Below are 16,606 nucleotides of genomic sequence, written 5' to 3'. Positions count from 1 at the left end.
GCACAAAATGAACATTTTTTTTTTTTTCCCCATTTGTTAATACGAATAATTTGTTTGCATGTGTTGGTGGCCCCAACTAGGGGTTGATAGCTTGTCCGGTTGTATTCCCCGTCAAATGCGCTTTGCAAAGTGGGCCCCCTTTTTAGCAGTGCTCCTGGGGCGGCAGAACGGCGTGGACGTCGCCCGGGCGTACGTCAAATGGCGTCAAGCTTTGCGGAAGGCGGCAAAAAGGGCAACATAGCGACATAGCGATATTGCAGCATGGCAACATTGCAGCATGGCAACATTGCAGCATGGCAACATTGCAACATGGCAACATGGCAACATGGCAACATCGCAGCATGGCAAAATCACCAGAACGACATCGAAGAGGATTAAAACGTGAAGAGGCATAGGCACTTAAGCGGAGGGGAAAAACAAACGGGGGAATATATTCCCAAAAAATTGGCAGATGCAAACGTTGCGGGCACCGCGATTGGATTATTACCGATTGGATGAGGGTATCATATTTAAGCGAGCATGGTCTAGTGGCTATGACGTTCGCCTCACACGCGAAAGATCCCGAGTTCGATCCTCGGTGCTCGTAAAAAAAGTACGCCTTTTATGGCCAGCGGTTTAGCGGCGGTTATGAATGCAGTTTTACCTTTTATTATGTTAAAGAGGGGGGGGGGGGTGTACATGGATGAAAGAAGCGCACGTCGTCATAACGTCATTTTTGTGGTTTTAAAATTTTTGTAAGCCTTCTACCGCATACATACGTGGTTTTCCCGCTCGTATTCTCCTTTTTTTTTTTCCCTTTTAATGGCGTCACTTGGAGGAGCTGGGCGTGTTATTCCTCCCCGTCAACAAATAATATGGAGGGAGAGAGAGTCAGGTCATACTTCCTTTCCTTATGTACTCCCTTCCATGAGGGCAAAAGTAAAGGGGAGAATTCAAATGGCCTCCTTTTTTCACCCCCAGTTGGTTAACTCCATTATATAGGAAAGGCCTCCCCGAAATATCGTTGCCCCCCCCAGCTATGGGTGGAACAAACATGCAGTCATTTTCCAGAGGAGCAAAAGGCATATAACAATATGGAGGTAACTTTCTCCTCTCATTTGAAGCGCACCTTCATGATGGGTGATACATGATACCGGAAGAGGGGGCATCAAAAAGGACTCATGAATATATAAAAAAAAAGGCAGCATATTTTGTAGGAAAGCAAAAAAAAAGTTGCGATTTTTTTTTCTGGTCCCAGGCGGTCTCGAACCGCCGACCTTACGGTTATTAGCCGTACGCTCTAACCAACTGAGCTATAGGACCTCTATTAAGGGTAGCCTACCAAGATGCCATACTTCCCAACGGAAGGGATGCATCAAATGAAGGCACGCAGAAAGGTATGCAAATATGCTGCTTGCTTTTTATGGTATGCCTCTTGCAGTGCGTTAACTGCCAAAGTTATGGGGGGGGAAGAAAAAAAAAAAAAGAAGGGGCATCGATCTTCAAATCAGTTGATACTTCTTCCCCTCTTACCCCCTTCGCATAAAGTCATATAAAACCCACCCTGGCATACAAATCGGAGCGGCAAAAAGGCACAACGAAACGATCGCCAGTGCATCCACCACTGTTTTGCGAGCTCAACCCCGTTGAAGTAAAAAGTGGATGCTCGTGCGGGCCTGTGAGGAATTTTCAGCAACACGTGGCCAACATTTTATGAACAAAAAAAAAAAAAAAAAAGCTGAAAAATTAAAGGGGAAAAGAAAGTGAAGGAAAAAATTAGCCAGCCTCTCCTATTCTTTACGGGCATACCATTTTATATATAATACCCCCATTTGCGAGGCAATTTTTTTTTCTTTGGGATCGCTCACGTGATTTATTTCACTGTGGCGTCATTCAAGTATACGTACCTTTCGCTTTAACGCCAGTTGGCGAAGATCTCAAAGAAGCATACACGCCGCAACGCGTACGTAACATTATTATAAAATATGCGCCTATTAAAACGCACTAATCAATCGCACTCGAATTGAAGGCGCTCCTTCGGCATAAAAAAAAATATGTTTTTGATTTGATTTTTTTAAATTCTTTTTTACCTCCAAATTGTTAACTACAACGCAGAATTGTACAAGAGGAAAAAGAAAAAAAAAAAAAAAAAAAACTGTATGAGGAAACAATCCGCTTCATTCATTTTACCCACTTTTGGAGATAATCCCCTTTTAACCCAAATAATTTTTTCGCCTTTTTCCAAAATGAAGTTCAACAAGCGTAAGTTTGCTAACACTACTTAGGTGGAGCCATACACGTTTAGGGCTGCTCCCGCCGTGCTTCCATCACAGCGCTGGGAGGGGCTACTTGGCCGCCTCTCTCATTTGGGATCATTGTGTATGCATCCTACTGTTGATGTACTACGTGGATGTATGAACGTGGGCAGGCGCTTCAGGGGAGCAACCGCCTAACGGGCCTATCTGCGTTAGCCCCCTGAGAAGTTACCCAAACATACGTGTACCTTCGTGCATTCCCGTGTGATCGTTTTATACACCGCTTTGCAAGTCGGCTCCGGCCCTCTCTCGTGCGACTGCTTATTATCGCCGCGTAGGCGCACCTGCTTTACTCTCCCAAATTCTCTCCTTCCTCCCCCCTCCGTTAGAAATATCCTCCGCCCGAAGGAAAATGAGAAAGGCGCATTTCACTGCGCCAGCTGGACTCAGAAGGAAAATTATGTCCTCCAAACTGTCGAAGGAGTTGAGATTAAAATATAAGGTAAGAGAGCCAGGCCTCCGTTTAGCCGCCTGAAAAATTGTATGCCTGCGTTTGTGTCGTTGAGGGGGGGGCGTGCATATAGTCACGTGTTTTGTTGCCATTTTGTTGCCACTTTGTTCTGTTTCACTTCGTTTTACTTTGTTTTGTTTCACCCCCTTTCATTTTGCAGACGCGAGCGCTGCCCGTGAGGAAGGACGACGAAGTCCTCATTTGCAGGGGACACAACCACGGCCGAGAAGGAAAGGTCGTGAAGATAAACAGAAAGCGATTTAAAATATACGTGGAAAGAGTCACCAGGGAAAAGGCCAACGGAGAGTCCACCTTCATTGGCATCCACCCCAGCAACGTCATCTTGACCAAACTGAAAATTGACAAGAACCGTAAAAAGATCCTCGACAGAAAGGCGCCAAAGGAAAAGATGTAAGGCGTGTGGGGTGTCCATTTTGAGCGCTCTCCATGCCAGCTAAGCCCGAAGGAAGAGGACCCACGGAAGTGTGCCACCCGTCGGCAGGGGGGTAGCGGCGGTTTAACGCAGTTTCGCAGAGTATTGCAAAGTTCTGCATTGTTTTGCAGCGTTTTTTCCTTTTATTTGCTTTTTTTTTTTTTTCCTAAAAAACTTATGAACGGGTCAGGTGATTTTAAATCTTTTGGAATGCAAATTGAAAGGGGCCACCATTTGCTGGAAACGGGAAAGCAGCACAACGTTGCCAGGGAGCTTGCTCGCCAATTTTACGCAACCAGGAATTAGCGAATTTTGGCTCTTTTCCCGTGTGTGCAGCTTACGCAATTTTGAGTTCCCCCTGGCTAGTTTTTTTTTTTTTTTTCCTACACATTTGTGGCTAGCTGGGAAAAAAAACCTGCACTGTTCATAAAATTGCAACGGTTGAAGCGGTAGAAATGGGTCAAGTGGGCTGGCGGAAAACGCTCGCAACTTTTGCGTATGCCGCAAAGTGAAAGCGGCAAAAGTAAAAACCGCACAGAGCGAAGCCCCACCAAGGAGACGCATTTCTGCGGATGTTCCAATTGGGTCAAAGGAGGACGCCAAAAAGTTGTCAAGCGCGCTTGAAAAAAAAACGAGCTGAAATACCGCCCGCACTTCTGCATACCGTTTTGTAAATATTCGCAGACAGGCACAAAGTCGCTTCTTCACAAAACAGAAAAACTGCAATGTTGCAAATCTCCAAGTAGACCAAATCGCAACGCAACGTTTTTTTTCGTTCAAAAGGGGTTCATCCCGTGTGACAGAGCATATTTGGCAATCCCTTTTTGTCCTCCACTCCAATTGTTTTTTTTTTTTTTTTTTTTTTTTCCCCTTTTTTGTTCATCCCGCTGCGCAACCGCTGTAACCATGGGGGGGAATATGTGCGTCTTTCAGCGAAAGGTTCTCCCTCCACTTTGCGAAAGCTGCCACTTTGTGTGCATCTTCAACTGTGCACTCCGTGTAGGGGAGCTCCTAATTATTCCCCATTTTTTTTAAAACTTTACTCCTTTCACCCCACCGCAGAAATATGATGAAGAGAAAAAGGAATTAACCCTTCAGAAGGTCCCCAGAAAGACCATGCGAAAGGAGGCAATAGTTAACGAAATTACTCGCGAAGGGGTGACGAAACATCCCGGGGAGGGAACAAACCAGCTTGGCAAAACGAATGAGGAGAGAGAGGAAAGTATATTGTCTGTCCCATCCACCAGCACGAACAGCGACTCTATTGATGTTGAGTCTGAAGAAGTCACCACTGACACCTCCTCCCTCACGTCATCCTCCATGATAAGGAGCAATATAAAGGCAAACATCATATGCGAAAGGTGCCTTCTACAAAATAGCTACGGCCATATATGTGATTTTACGAGGGAGCACAGAAGGGGCAGGAGTTCCCCCCCCCTAGGAGAAGCAAACAGAATTGCCCTTAACAAATCTGCCTCCTTTGGTGGTACTCTTCCGCACAGCTATGAAATCTTTCGAGACCTCTCCGAGTTCATTTGGACCGAAAGGGAGGACGTACATTTGGGAAATTATTTAAAGGGGGGAACAAATTACCCATCGGAAACGTCCCACTCACAAGGTGGCGAGATTTGTTCTGCATGGGGTGGAGGTGGGAGTCCACTTGATGGGGGCGTCTCAACAAGGTGAGCGGAGAGGAGGAAGTTCGCCGTTTTTATTTCCTCCTTTGCTTTCCCCCCCCGTGTGTGTGGGGGGAGCGGTCCCCAAGCGGACATACGCACGATGAGTCTAAACTCACCCACCGCATAACACCGCGCATAGCACTGCGTATCAGCACTCACCGCCTCTCACCACCGCCCACTCCGCAGGAAAGATAATAAGCGGACGACCAACGGGAAGGCGCCCCGCAGACGGACGACGGACGAAAGCATCTTGATCTTGGAAGCTCCAACCCGCAGTGGGGATAACTCCTCGTCGGTGAGGCCCACAAAGTGGGGGAAAAGGGGGAAGTCGCTGGACCTTCCATCATGGGGTGACAAAGCGGATTACAAACGAGGGGGAGTTCCCCTCACCAAGTGCAACTCGGGTTTCTTCAATAACAGGGGAGCGATAATTTACTCATAAAAAAAAAAAAAAAAAAGAGGAAGGTGATTGTCCTCTCCACAGCTTAAGAAGATTGCCAACCCTTCAAGAGGTGATGCCTCCATGTGGAGCCTCCACTGTGAAGATTAGACTCACTGAGGTGGTACTGAGTTATACGTGGGGTGAGTGCCATCCCTTAATGGCAAATTTTTTTTTTTTTTTTTTTTTTTTTTTTTGCAACTACCTTCCCAACGTGTGGTGTCTCCATGCGGGGGGCACTCCTCTTTGGCTAAAAGTTTTTTCGGTACTCCTTAACTGCGAATGGGGGGAGAATTACAGTGTGGGGGTGCAGCTTGGAGGTGCATCCTGGGAGGTGCAACCGTGGAGGTGCGGCCTTACAGGTGCTACCATGCGGGGGGCAAAGCAAAATGACTTACAAATACTCTGGCGCAGACTGGGCGGCAAGGTATTCTGGTAACTCCCAACCGAAAGGTAGTACCTATTCATTTTAATTTTTTTATTATTCTTTTTCTGTTCTTGGGTGAACTGTTGGATGTGCTCTCGGAGCTGCCGTTCGATGGGTGGCTCTTCATTGTCCGACGTATCCTCGTGCAGAAGGAACTGAGAAATGGCCTCCATGGAGGTGAAGTCAATCTGGGGGATGCTCCCTTTCCCTTTTTTTTCTTTCCTCTCTTCTTCCCAGCTGTTTGCCACCTCCGTTGGTTTGGAGTCATCTCCTGTGTGGTCGAAATGGCTCAGAAAGAGATGCTCCCTTTTTTTCATCTCCTTGTATAGGTCTGCCAGATGGCTTTGGCTCTTCCCCTTGGGGTCTTCTGGGGCCTTTTGAAATTGGGACGCCTGGTCGAAGAAGGCCTCGCTGAAGGAGGCGTCGCTCAGGGGGGCGTCACTCAGGGGGGCGTCACTCAGGGGGGCATCACTTAGGTGGGGACCACTTAGGGGGGGGTCTTCCTTCCCATTTTCACCCACCGCTTTATTACCCGCCGCTTTATCACCCGCGGGGATTACTTCCCCCTCCCCTTCGCTTGACTCCACGCTGGGTTGCCTTTCCCCCTTTTCTTGAACTGCCCATTTGTGTGTGTCCCCCTCTTTTGGGGCGTCACTGTTTGTGCTGCCTTCGCGTGAAGCGGCGTTGTTGCGCGGCGGCGTCACCGCCCTTTCGTTCGCCGCTTCTTTGGCTGTCTCTCTGTGTGCCTCTCCTTTGGCTGCCCCTCTGTATGCCTCTACGCTGAGTTCACCATGGCTCTCCCCGAGGGGACTTTCCACTGCGCAGCTCTCACTAGGGGCCCCTCCCTCGGCGTTCCCCTCCTCCCCATTTGGCAAAATTGACTCGTCCCCCGCTGCTTGGTCAATTTCTTTTCCACTTTGCATGGCGCGGTGTGGGGGAGTATACCACGCTGAGGGAGGAGGTGATGGGGAAAAAAAAAATCTATTCAGTTTACACTTCTTTGTTAGCGCTCTGCTGGCTACACTTCTTCGTGAGGGCTCTTCACTCTTGGGTGGGGGTTCCGCTAGGCCCTCCCCCCAAGCCTACGGCGCAGCGACATTTCGCAGAAACTCTCCCTCTGCCCAAGTTAGCAGCTCGCTCCCATAATTTAGTGGCTCCTTCAAAAGGTTTGTTCCTGTCGAGGGGGGGGAGCGAAACAGAAGCGCTTCTCCCTCTCCCTTGCGGTGAAACTTCGTGCATGTAGGAGGCACACTTAGGTTAGCGGCGGGAAAGCTAAGGGCATCTCAATGTGCCGTTTGTTAATCTGTTGCATGGAGCCTCCCCTCCAGTGGGTAAAGCAGCCCCTGCGCGTGTATGCAACGTGTGCAATGCGTGTCGAATCGATTGCGGCACGACGGGGCGAAGCGGCGCGGAACAAATTGTGGGGGACGCCCCGCTCAAAGAGAGAAGAACGTCGAGGGATGAGCAAACTTTGGCTTCCCTTCTTAACCGTTTAGTCACAAGCGGTGTACACTTGTATGAAGGAAAATCTTCGTTTTTTTTTTTCTTTTTTTTTTTTTCTTTTCTTTTTCTCCCTCCCGTTTGCTTCTTTTCCCTGCCGAATGAGGGACCCCCGAGAGAGAATGGCTAATCGCTGAGCGGCGGAGTGACACAGGGAGTGGCGCTGCGTGGGTTCACTTTGCTGCAATTCGCTTCACTTCGCTCCATTTCACCTTCCTGCCTTCCCACTGGTTGCCTCATGAGCGGAACTGTCGCATGCGCCAGGGCATCCCGCGGTGGAGCTTTTGCAGTTGGCGCCGCGGGAACCACCACGTGCAAGTAGGCCCATGTGCACGTCCTCATGAGAGCACCTTCCCGTGTTCCTTCCTCACATGTACATGCCGCTCCCCACCGAGCGACGTGACAAAGGGGTAGAGCGACATCCGCCCGTTTGCCAAAAAGGGTAGAAATAATAAAAGTAATAAATAAATAAATTACTAATTAACCGAACCATTAGAGCCCCTTCCCTCGTGAAGCGCCCGGGAAGCGATTATGGTAAAGGCTTCTTCCCCCCTGGCCACGCTGCTCCTGTGCGCTCTAAAGACAGCCCATGGGTATAACGTAATCGAGAGCAACACGAGTTTTTTGTCCGCCAGTAAAGATGCTCAGGTGGAGGGGCGTATTCACAAGGGGGGGCACTTGACGGATGCGGGGGCGGGAGAGGCCCAATGGGGGGAAGCTGCACCGGTGGAGTGGCCGGGAGGCGGCAGCGCGCTGGAGAGCGCCGCGGCACTTTTGAAGAGCAGCTGGGCGGAGCAGGAGAGCAGCCAGGTGCACCATTTCGGAGGGGGCGACCACAGCGGGGAGAGCCCGAAGGAGCAGGCCCCCCAGCAGGGCGCCCAGCGGAGCGGCGGAGGTGGCGACGGAGAGGACGACCGAGCCAAGCTATTCAGTCTGGCCATGGAGCTCAAGGATGGAACAAACAACAGGAAGAAAAACGTAAATAAAAGCATAAGGATCTTCGAGCACCTCATCCTCGGGAAGAGAGACAGCATAACCTCATCGTCTTACTACGAGCTGGGGAAGATCCACTTCGTTGGTTATCAAAATTATTTCTTCTCCTACAAGAGGAACTTAAAATTGGGCATTCATTTTTTGGAGAGAGCCAGTCGGATGAGGAACCCGGCTGCTCTGCACTTTTTGAGTTTCATTTACTTTTTCGAGTTCAACGTGGAGGGGGTGGGTGACCAGAAAAGCAGCCCCGCGCGAGAACCCCCACGTGAACCCACACGTGAACCTCCACATGGTAGTGAGAAGGGTGATGGGAAGAGTGGACAGAAGAGCGGCCCCCCCCATGGTGGTGAGAAGGCGGGGGAAGTCCCCCCGGGGAGGAAGAACAAAACGAGCACTGGCACGCGCATCGACGTGAGGAGCCCGAAAAGGAAGTACCTCACCAGGGGAAAGACGAATAGCGGCAGCCCCACACGGACAGACCCCACAGCTAGCCACCACCAACCGACGAGCAACCCACTCACCAAAACTGCCATGGAATACGAATTGCAGGCGTGCTCTCTTAACTACACCCCGTCTATCCTAACGATGGCGTATAGGTACCTCTACGGGGTCAACCTGAAGAGCAGCTGCGAAAAGGCAAAGGACTACTACAAGAGGGTGGCGGAGAGGGTGATGGACTCAGACTACATCAACGTGCCTCTATCCGAAATGGACGTGTTAAATGTAGAAAATCTGAGCATGCAAAGTGAAATCAATGAAATGAGGGATAACGAGGAGGACGTTTTGGAGTTCCTAAATGAGCAGATAAAGGGGGGAGACGTTATGGCTATGTACGATTTGGGGAGGAAATACAAAGAGGAGCGAAACTTCAGCAAAGCGTTTGAATACATCAGCCAGGCGTCCGAGAAGAACAACGCGCTGGCGCAGAAGGAGCTGGGCATCATTTACCTCTACGGCTACGGCACGCAGAGGGACGTGCGCAAGAGCATCGAGAGCTTCTCCAAGGTGGGTAGCGCCGGCGTAGCGCGTACCGTTTCGCCGCATTACCGCATACTGTTTCGCCGCATTACCGCATACTGTTTCGCCGCATTACCGCATACTGTTTCGCCGCATTACCGCATACTGTTTCGCCGCATTACCGCATACTGTTTCGCCGCATTACCGCATACTGTTTCGCCGCCTTACCCGTTTCACCGCTTAACCCGTTTCACCGCTTAACCCGTTTCACCGCTTAACCCGTTTCACCGCTTAACCCGTTTCACCGCTTAACCCGTTTCACCGCTACCCCCCTAGGCCGCCACCGCGGGCGACGTGGAGTCCAAGTGCTACCTCGGCTACATCTACTACTTCGTAGACGAGCACAGAGACGTGCAGCAGGCGCTCAAGTACCTGGTGGAGGCAGCCAACCACGATTACGGAGAGGCCTTCTTCTTCCTCGCGGAGATCATCCTGGACGTGGCCATCAAGAAGCACCACATCGCCGACGCTGTCTACCGTACCATCTTCAGGTTGTATGAGCACGCCGCAGACCTGGGCTACGTGCAGGCCTACTTCCGCGAAGCGCAGCTCTACGAAATAGGCAAGGGGGTGCAGGCATCGTGCCTGAATGCGGCTCTCTCCTACAAGTTCGTCGCGGAGAGCACCATGTGGACCAACCAGATTAGGGAGGGTAACCGGAGAGCGCCAGCCCAGCCTATATGGCTATCTGTGTTATATGGGATAGCTATGCGGGGGAGGGGGTGCCCATGTTCTCGCGCCAGCTCTGCCACTCACCCCACTCATCACTCTCACCACACACACTCCTCATACACACCTCATCCGCCGCCGCCCCCCCAGGCATGAACTACTACGTGCAGAAGGACTACGTGAGGGCCTTCTACACGTACGCCCTGGCCGCGTACGAAGGATACCAAGTTGCCCAGAGCAATTTAATTTACATCTACAGGAAGAACCGGTTCGACAGGTTCATCAAGCCAGAGAAGGTCATGCAGATGCTGCACCTTCTGTATAAGCAGGGCAACTGCAAGGCGCTCTACGAAATTGGGAAGATTTACCAGCAGGAGAACAAGGACAGCGTGTCCGTTAGCTACCACAAGTTGGGGCTGAACAAGGGCGACCTGCGTAACCTCCTTCCGCTGTCCGCCTACTACGAGAGGAATAAGGACCCCGATAGGTACGCTCACGCGATGTTGTGCAGCCGCGCCGTTGTGCAGCCGCGCCGTTGTGCAGCCGCGCCGTTGTGCAGCCGCGCCGAGAGGGTTCTTACCTTCCGTTTGCCCTTCCCCCTTGTGACTGACACATACGTACGTACGTACATACATACATACATACGTATACACATGCAAGTTATGCCAATTTCCCCGCTCCCCCCCCCCGCAGGGCCCTCAAATACCTCAACTACTTCCTAAAGCAGAGGAGGAGGGAGAAACCGTCCAGCAGCACCAAGGTGGAGAGAATGAGGACCATTCTGGAAAGTTCCCTGTTGTATTTTCGTAAGTTTAAATTAATTTTTAAAAGTTTCTACTCGGCGAGACAGAAAAAAGGGGGAGGTACGTAAGTCCCCCCTCCCTCGCAGGGGAATCCGTCAAAAGGGAACCTACGCAGGGTCGAAATTTTAAAAATAAAAAAAAAAACTGAAAACAAATTCTCCGTTGGCGCGCATGCGGATAGCTAGCTACGGGTATTACGCTGCGCCTTTTGGGGAGCGGCCTCTTTTGCGGCTTCATTCCCATGGCCGGGTAAATTCGCCCCATTTGGACGCCTCCCCGCTGCGTATCAACTGTGTGCAAGCGGGGGGGAGTAGTCATTTTTTTTCCCCCTTTTTTTCCCCTTTTTTTCCTCCTTTTAACAACTTCGACGTTTGTACTTTCATTTCGCTTTAAAAGTGAATGTTTAACGTTCCCAAGATGGGCACCCCGGGGTTCACTTCTCTTTTTTTTTCTCATCCTGGTGGTGACGAGTCACTGCGTTGAACCGCCAACCCGCCAACCCGCCAACCCGCCGCTTCTCCTACTCGTGGTAGTTCTCCTTGGACGTCTCCATCTCCGAGGGGGCATACACATAGCTGTTACTGGAGTAGCTCACGAAGTCGTCGTCAACTACGTCCACGCCCGCGGATTCCAACGCTCCCCCGCGCGGCTCCTCCATCTGCCTCATCTCCCCCTCCTTAGCATCACCACCCGGGGGGCTGACCTCCCTCTTGATCCTCTTCGAAATGTTTAGGATGTCATTGTAGGGGAACTTCATGAGGGAGTAAAAGTTGCTCATTTTCTTTTTGTCATAATAGTCGTACGGGAACTGCGGGTACTCGTAATGGAACAAATCTGGGTACTCGTCCAAGTGCAGTTGGTCCACTTTGCTGAGAGCGGCGTCGTCGCGCGCGAGGTGAGCACCGCTAAGGGGGCTAGGAGGGCTAACCCCACTAACGCCGCTAACAGCGCCCACGTTGATCCGGCCAACCAACCACCTGCATTCAACGTCGTCCCTCAATATGTCGGCCACCCTTTTACTCTGCAACACCTCATCTGGGATGTGGGTCATGTTGGTCGCTCGCTGCTCCTTGGTTAAGAACTCAGCCCACTCGTACAAAATGGTCTTCATGCTGCCCTTCTTGAGCACAGTTATTTCTTCATTCTTAAAAATTTGAAACCTGTTTAGGAGCAACTTTTGTAATTCCAGGAAGCGCAGGTTGGCCAGCATGCGGAAGTGCGCCTCCGATCGGAACATCGCTTCGGCGGGGGCGGGCGCGGCGAGCGGCGAGAGGCACGTGGTGGAGGAACTTCTGTCCTGCCGCTTCGTCTGCAAAACTTCCCGCGCTACGCTGTATGTTGTCTGTTAAGGATGCGCCCTACCGAGTGACTGCTCATAACTACGCGACAATTCTGCAGCAACTTGCGGCAACTGTGTGACAATTATAGAAATACAAAAAAATAAAACTTCTGGCTGTGATAAGTCACCCCCGCGCTGCGATGAAGCTGTGACGTGGGACAAATCCTCATGCTAAGACAAATAACTCTCTATCATTTCGAGAAACAGCCAGGAAAAGACGCCACTCAGGTCTATTCCAAAAACGTTCGGGACGTATCTCTGCGGGTAGGGGGCGGCAGAAAAAATGGGTGTGTACGAATGGTGCATTTTGTTTTTTATGACTTGTTCATATTTTTTTTTCCATTTTGCGACTCGTTGTGCGTGTGTGTGGGTTTTTTTTTTTTTTTTCACAACTTGTTCATATTTTTTTTCCATTTTGCCACTTTTTGTGGGTGTTTTTTTTTTTTTTTTCACAACTTGTTCATATTTTTTTTCCATTTTGCCACTTTTTGTGGGTGTTTTTTTTTTTTTTTTTTTTTTCTCATTTTTGGCTAGTTACATGGAAAAACTGGACGTAGCTATTCGTGTAGGTGAAAATGTACGAAAAGGGGTTGAGGTGGGGGTTGATTTGGGGCAGCCACTCCAGCAGGCATCTAATGTAAATTACGAATTTGTATATTCTGCAGAAGGGGGGGATAAGTGGGAGACGTGGGAGAAGTGATAGATTTAAAGGTCGCTTCTTGTTCGAGCGTCGCCAGGACCAGCCACAGCCGTTACACTAGTGTGTATGTACGTACGTATACGCGCGGAGGTGCACCCCGGCCTACCTTATGAAGTGCAAAGCGGACAACCTCAGGCTGTTTACATTATCTTTAAAATACCTGCGGAGGGAGCGGCGTGGGGAAAAGGCGGTGAATGATGCAGGGAATGTGTCTGCAAATGCAGCGCGCGCTCAAACGAATGGCATTATACTTTCCGTGCGTTACTTGATAACTATGGAGAGGGCGGGGGTGCTGATCAGGTGCAGCTTGAAGGCGTCTATTCTTTTAGAGAAGTCCTGCCAGGGGGAGGGGGGCATCGGGGAGTGCCATGAGCACGCACAGGGGCAAGAGAAGAACACCGCCATGTAAGTGCACCATCACGTAAGTACTTCTCTCACATGAGAGATTTACACACGCGCTGCAACCCCCCGAGGCGTTACCTTTATTTGCTTGCTCACGAACACGTTGGTCCTGACACTCTTTTGGATTTCTTTAATCCTTTTAATGCTGCGGCTGTGCAGGTTTAAAATTTTGTACCGGCTACTTTGCGCGCGAAGAATAAACGCTTTAAACTTTAAAATGTTGGGATTCTTGCTAAGCACATTTGCATTTACATTTGCATTTGCCGCGCAAAAGAAAAGCAACATCAGCACATGTTTCATGTTCATTTTTTTCTACGAATGGGTCCGCGCGCCAGCAATGTGGTATGTGTGTGTGTAGAGCGCTGCGACGGATCAGGGCGACGGATCAGGGCGACGGATCAGGGCGACGGATCAGGGCGACGGATCAGGGCGACAGAGCTGTGCGACGGACGCATGTCACAGCTGTCATGTATGGACATGGGAAGGGGCGTAGATAAATACACGTGGGGGGGGGTCTCTCATGATGAAGACAATTTGCATATTCGCCAGCGGTGCTTGTGTATGCTTGGTAGGGTAACAAAGAGGAAGACCCCAAAGCTGTCCGTTTCAAATTTCCTTACGTTTCACTCCGTATAATGCGCACACTGGTGGAAGCGATCGTCCTGTTCCTTTTCGCTTCGCAGCGGTGTGGTGTATTTTCGCTTCCCCCTTTAACGTTCAACTTTTTTTTTTTTTTTTTTCCTTTCCTCGAAATGGTGTGCTCATTTGATCTGAAAATCGACGCCGCGTTGGTTCGCCCGCAAAAAAGCGTAACACAGAAAAGGGTAAAACAGAAAAGCGTAAAACAAGCAAACGCTTCGCAGTTAAGGCGGGATGCCACTTACGCGCAACGCGATGCGGAACACACTCGCGCTCTGCGCCATAACGCTATTTTCAGGGGGGCGTCAACCAGCGCAAGGGGGTAATTCCAAGAGGAAAAAAAAAAAAAAAAAAAAAAAAAAAATACTTTAAAGAGATCAACACAAAGGCGGCGCGTGTGTTCAGTTGGGCAACATCGCACAATGGTTTGCATCCATTTGTGCGTAGGTGCAGCCGGCGTGTAAGTAAAGCATAATCGCGCCCATCAAGCGAATCATAGGCAAATGTATGCGCAGCATACGCATCAAACGTAGCATACGCATATGTACACATACGCGTGGGCACTCCCGCGGTGCTGCCAAATGCGCCCCCCCCCCAGCGGCAACTCCGAGCAGGGGACACACAAAAAAAAGAAAAAAGGAAAAAAAAAATAAATAAAACTTCACCACGCAGAGCAGCTACTCACATTTTATGAAGTGAAAAAATCGGCCCGCCCTCGTGAGAGAAGCGTCAAAGTGTTTCAAATCCAAATCGCTCAAAACGACGATGCTGATGTATTTTTTTTTTTTCCTTCGCGTCATCTGAGTGTGCTTTTCTTTGTAGATCTTTGCCAACTGCTTAATGTCAAACGTTACATGTGTTGCTAATTTTTTTCTCTTCAACTTTTTTTTGGCACCCTCATCCGTTGAAGGGCTCCCCGTGTGATCTGACTCTTCTTCTTCTTCTTCTTCTTCTTCCAGGTCTTCCTCGGGGGAGTGTTTCTTTTTTTGCCCCCCTCTCGCAGGGTTTCCCCCCTTGCATAGGTTATCTCCTGTGTTGCCTTCGTCGTGCTCACGTTGAGCGGCCGCTCTCCGCCGAGGCCGCCTCCTCCCCGTGGAGTAGCTATCTATGCTGTCGAGGCACAGCAGCAGCGTGGTGAGCAGCCGCCCGTTGTCGTTGGCTTCTCCCCCTGGGCTGTCATCGCGGAGGTCTTCGCAGCCGTCATCGAGGCCTTCCCCGCAGTTCTGGCCGCTTTTGCCGCTTTTGCCGCTTTTGCCGCTTTTGCCGCTTTTGCCGCTTTTGCCGCTTTTACCGCTTTGCCGCGCCAGCACGTCAATCCCGTCGAGGACCAGGCAGACGCTTCGGCTGGTGCGCTTCGAAACCCGCTCGCATTTTCGGAAAACCTTTAGGATGTTCTCCTCCGTTTCGCTAAAGTACAAACCAAAGAGGGTGTTCAAATTTACTGCATGCACGTGCAGGTGGTCCATTTGTTTTAAAAAGGAGAGGAACGATTTTCTGTTTAACTGGTCACAGTTGTGTAGGAAGATTTTTGTGTAGTCTTCCAAGTGGTAGGGACTTCGTAGGTTGGAGTTTTCCTCCTTCAGGAGAGAAAGGATGGCCCGGATTTTACGAAGGAAGGGCGTCTTCTGTTGGTTAGCGCGGCGGGGGCGTTCGCGGGGGGCCTCCACTGTGTCGTCAGCGGCTGTATCGACCGCCACCTCACCAACCGGTGGAGCCGCTCGAACCGCTCTCCCCCCCTCCTCCACCACGTGAAACAGCGCACCCCGAGAGCTTCTCCCCAAGCGCCGTACCAACCCAGACAGGAACAGCGCGTGCTCCCGAACGAGCAGCCGAGGAGACAACACAAAGCAGAGGCACTTTGACCAGTGCGCGTATCTTATCCTCCTCCGTAGGTCCCCCTTACAGAACTGAAAGTCCCACACCATCTGGCTGCACTCCAGCAGATGAATCCTCCTCAGCTGAAACGTCCCCTTTGCGTAGCTGACGTAGTAATTTAGGTTTGCTTCAAATTTGTTTGAGGTTCGTTTGATGGTGGAGAGTACACGATTGTGTTTGTTGCGTTCGGTGGGGGGTTCCCTCTCCGTAACCTTCTCCTCAGCGGTAGTCCTCTCCTCTCCCTCTCGCTTCTTTCCCCCGCAAAGCCAAACCACAGCGTAGAGCAACCCATTTTTGCTGCTGACGGTTACGCAGTTGCCGTCGCGCTGTATAACCAAGTGGCTCTCCGAAACGAATTTCTTTTTTTGAACATTTAAGTCATCGTGTATGAGTAGTTCTTTCCCCATCTGGGTGAGGAGAAAGATGATGGGAGTTTCCTCCTCGCCATTTTTACCCGTAGTGTGGTCCTCCCCGTGGCTAGCAAGAACATCGCTGACGGAGCTGTTTCTTGTTGGGAACCCACTCCGTTCGTCTACACTAGGGTCGTACGTGCTGTCCTCTGGGCTCTTCTCCCTAAGGAGGAGCACCAAATTGTGTAGCAGCTGGGGGTGAATTTGTTTCGTCATGTGGCCTTTTCACGGGGGGGTGCGTCGGATTGGGTTTTTCCAGTATAGCCAAGGGGCTGCAAAAAAAAGGAAAAAAAAAAAATCCCTACTTCCTCATAGGCAGAGCGGAAATCATTTTCAACTGAGTCGTCTCCAAATGGCGCTGGTGCTACTCCCCTTTTGGGGCATTCCCTCTGGGGGGGGTTCTCCGTGGCGCAAAAAGCGTTGCCTTTTTTTTTTTTTTTTTTTCACTTCATTTTTTCTCGTCGACTTTGGGCGGCGCGCTGTGATCCGTGGCCACACGCGTCGCAATGTATGCATAGGTGTATGCGTATATACAC

At 50.5% G+C, this 16,606-nt stretch overlaps 6 protein-coding genes across 6 annotated transcripts, besides 10 other annotated features; 2 read left to right on the top strand and 4 right to left on the bottom strand.

The window, feature by feature from the left end:
• The first annotated feature begins 590 nt into the window (after positions 1 to 590).
• Positions 591 to 618: a microsatellite.
• A 259-nt stretch (positions 619 to 877) lies between these two features.
• Positions 878 to 913: a microsatellite.
• Positions 914 to 1,184: 271 nt separating this feature from the next.
• Positions 1,185 to 1,210: a microsatellite.
• Positions 1,211 to 1,730: 520 nt separating this feature from the next.
• On the top strand, positions 1,731 to 3,392 carry PVX_119740 (60S ribosomal protein L26, putative). The gene is made up of 3 exons (XM_001613094.1): positions 1,731 to 2,241; positions 2,624 to 2,736; positions 2,906 to 3,392. The coding sequence occupies exons 1-3, from the start codon at positions 2,139 to 2,141 to the stop codon at positions 3,158 to 3,160; spliced, it is 471 nt and encodes a 156-aa protein (XP_001613144.1). The 5' UTR covers positions 1,731 to 2,138; the 3' UTR covers positions 3,161 to 3,392.
• A 1,299-nt stretch (positions 3,393 to 4,691) lies between these two features.
• PVX_119745 (hypothetical protein, conserved) lies at positions 4,692 to 6,646 on the bottom strand (the record flags this gene model as incomplete). Its single annotated transcript, XM_001613095.1, has 3 exons — positions 4,692 to 5,292; positions 5,499 to 5,572; positions 5,695 to 6,646. 2 exons carry the CDS (start codon positions 6,644 to 6,646, stop codon positions 5,547 to 5,549), a joined length of 978 nt encoding a protein of 325 aa, XP_001613145.1. The 3' UTR covers positions 4,692 to 5,292; positions 5,499 to 5,546.
• Positions 6,647 to 7,754: 1,108 nt separating this feature from the next.
• PVX_119750 (hypothetical protein, conserved) lies at positions 7,755 to 10,773 on the top strand (the record flags this gene model as incomplete). Its single annotated transcript, XM_001613096.1, has 4 exons — positions 7,755 to 9,221; positions 9,510 to 9,885; positions 10,053 to 10,389; positions 10,596 to 10,773. The coding sequence occupies 4 exons, from the start codon at positions 7,755 to 7,757 to the stop codon at positions 10,771 to 10,773; spliced, it is 2,358 nt and encodes a 785-aa protein (XP_001613146.1).
• Positions 9,503 to 9,528: a microsatellite.
• Positions 10,774 to 11,225: 452 nt separating the features above from the next.
• PVX_119755 (hypothetical protein, conserved) lies at positions 11,226 to 11,915 on the bottom strand (the record flags this gene model as incomplete). The annotated part of the gene is made up of 1 exon (XM_001613097.1): positions 11,226 to 11,915. The coding sequence occupies one exon, from the start codon at positions 11,913 to 11,915 to the stop codon at positions 11,226 to 11,228; it is 690 nt and encodes a 229-aa protein (XP_001613147.1).
• A 69-nt stretch (positions 11,916 to 11,984) lies between these two features.
• Positions 11,985 to 12,023: a microsatellite.
• Positions 12,024 to 12,215: 192 nt separating this feature from the next.
• Positions 12,216 to 13,452, bottom strand: PVX_119760 (hypothetical protein, conserved; the record flags this gene model as incomplete). The annotated part of the gene is made up of 5 exons (XM_001613098.1): positions 12,216 to 12,302; positions 12,583 to 12,703; positions 12,851 to 12,904; positions 13,010 to 13,080; positions 13,225 to 13,452. 5 exons carry the CDS (start codon positions 13,450 to 13,452, stop codon positions 12,216 to 12,218), a joined length of 561 nt encoding a protein of 186 aa, XP_001613148.1.
• Positions 12,967 to 13,000: a microsatellite.
• Positions 13,124 to 13,167: a microsatellite.
• Positions 13,453 to 13,707: 255 nt separating the features above from the next.
• Positions 13,708 to 13,732: a microsatellite.
• Positions 13,731 to 13,761: a microsatellite.
• A 701-nt stretch (positions 13,762 to 14,462) lies between these two features.
• Positions 14,463 to 16,286, bottom strand: PVX_119765 (hypothetical protein, conserved; the record flags this gene model as incomplete). The annotated part of the gene is made up of 2 exons (XM_001613099.1): positions 14,463 to 15,410; positions 15,576 to 16,286. The coding sequence occupies 2 exons, from the start codon at positions 16,284 to 16,286 to the stop codon at positions 14,463 to 14,465; spliced, it is 1,659 nt and encodes a 552-aa protein (XP_001613149.1).
• Positions 14,610 to 14,667: a microsatellite.
• Positions 16,287 to 16,606: the final 320 nt, after the last annotated feature.

Source organism: Plasmodium vivax, chromosome 8 (assembly GCF_000002415.2).
Source record: "Plasmodium vivax chromosome 8, whole genome shotgun sequence".
Lineage (NCBI taxonomy): Eukaryota > Apicomplexa > Aconoidasida > Haemosporida > Plasmodiidae > Plasmodium > Plasmodium vivax.
The sequence above is the reverse complement of the archived record's forward strand: the minus strand, read 5'-3'. Positions and strand labels throughout refer to the sequence as shown.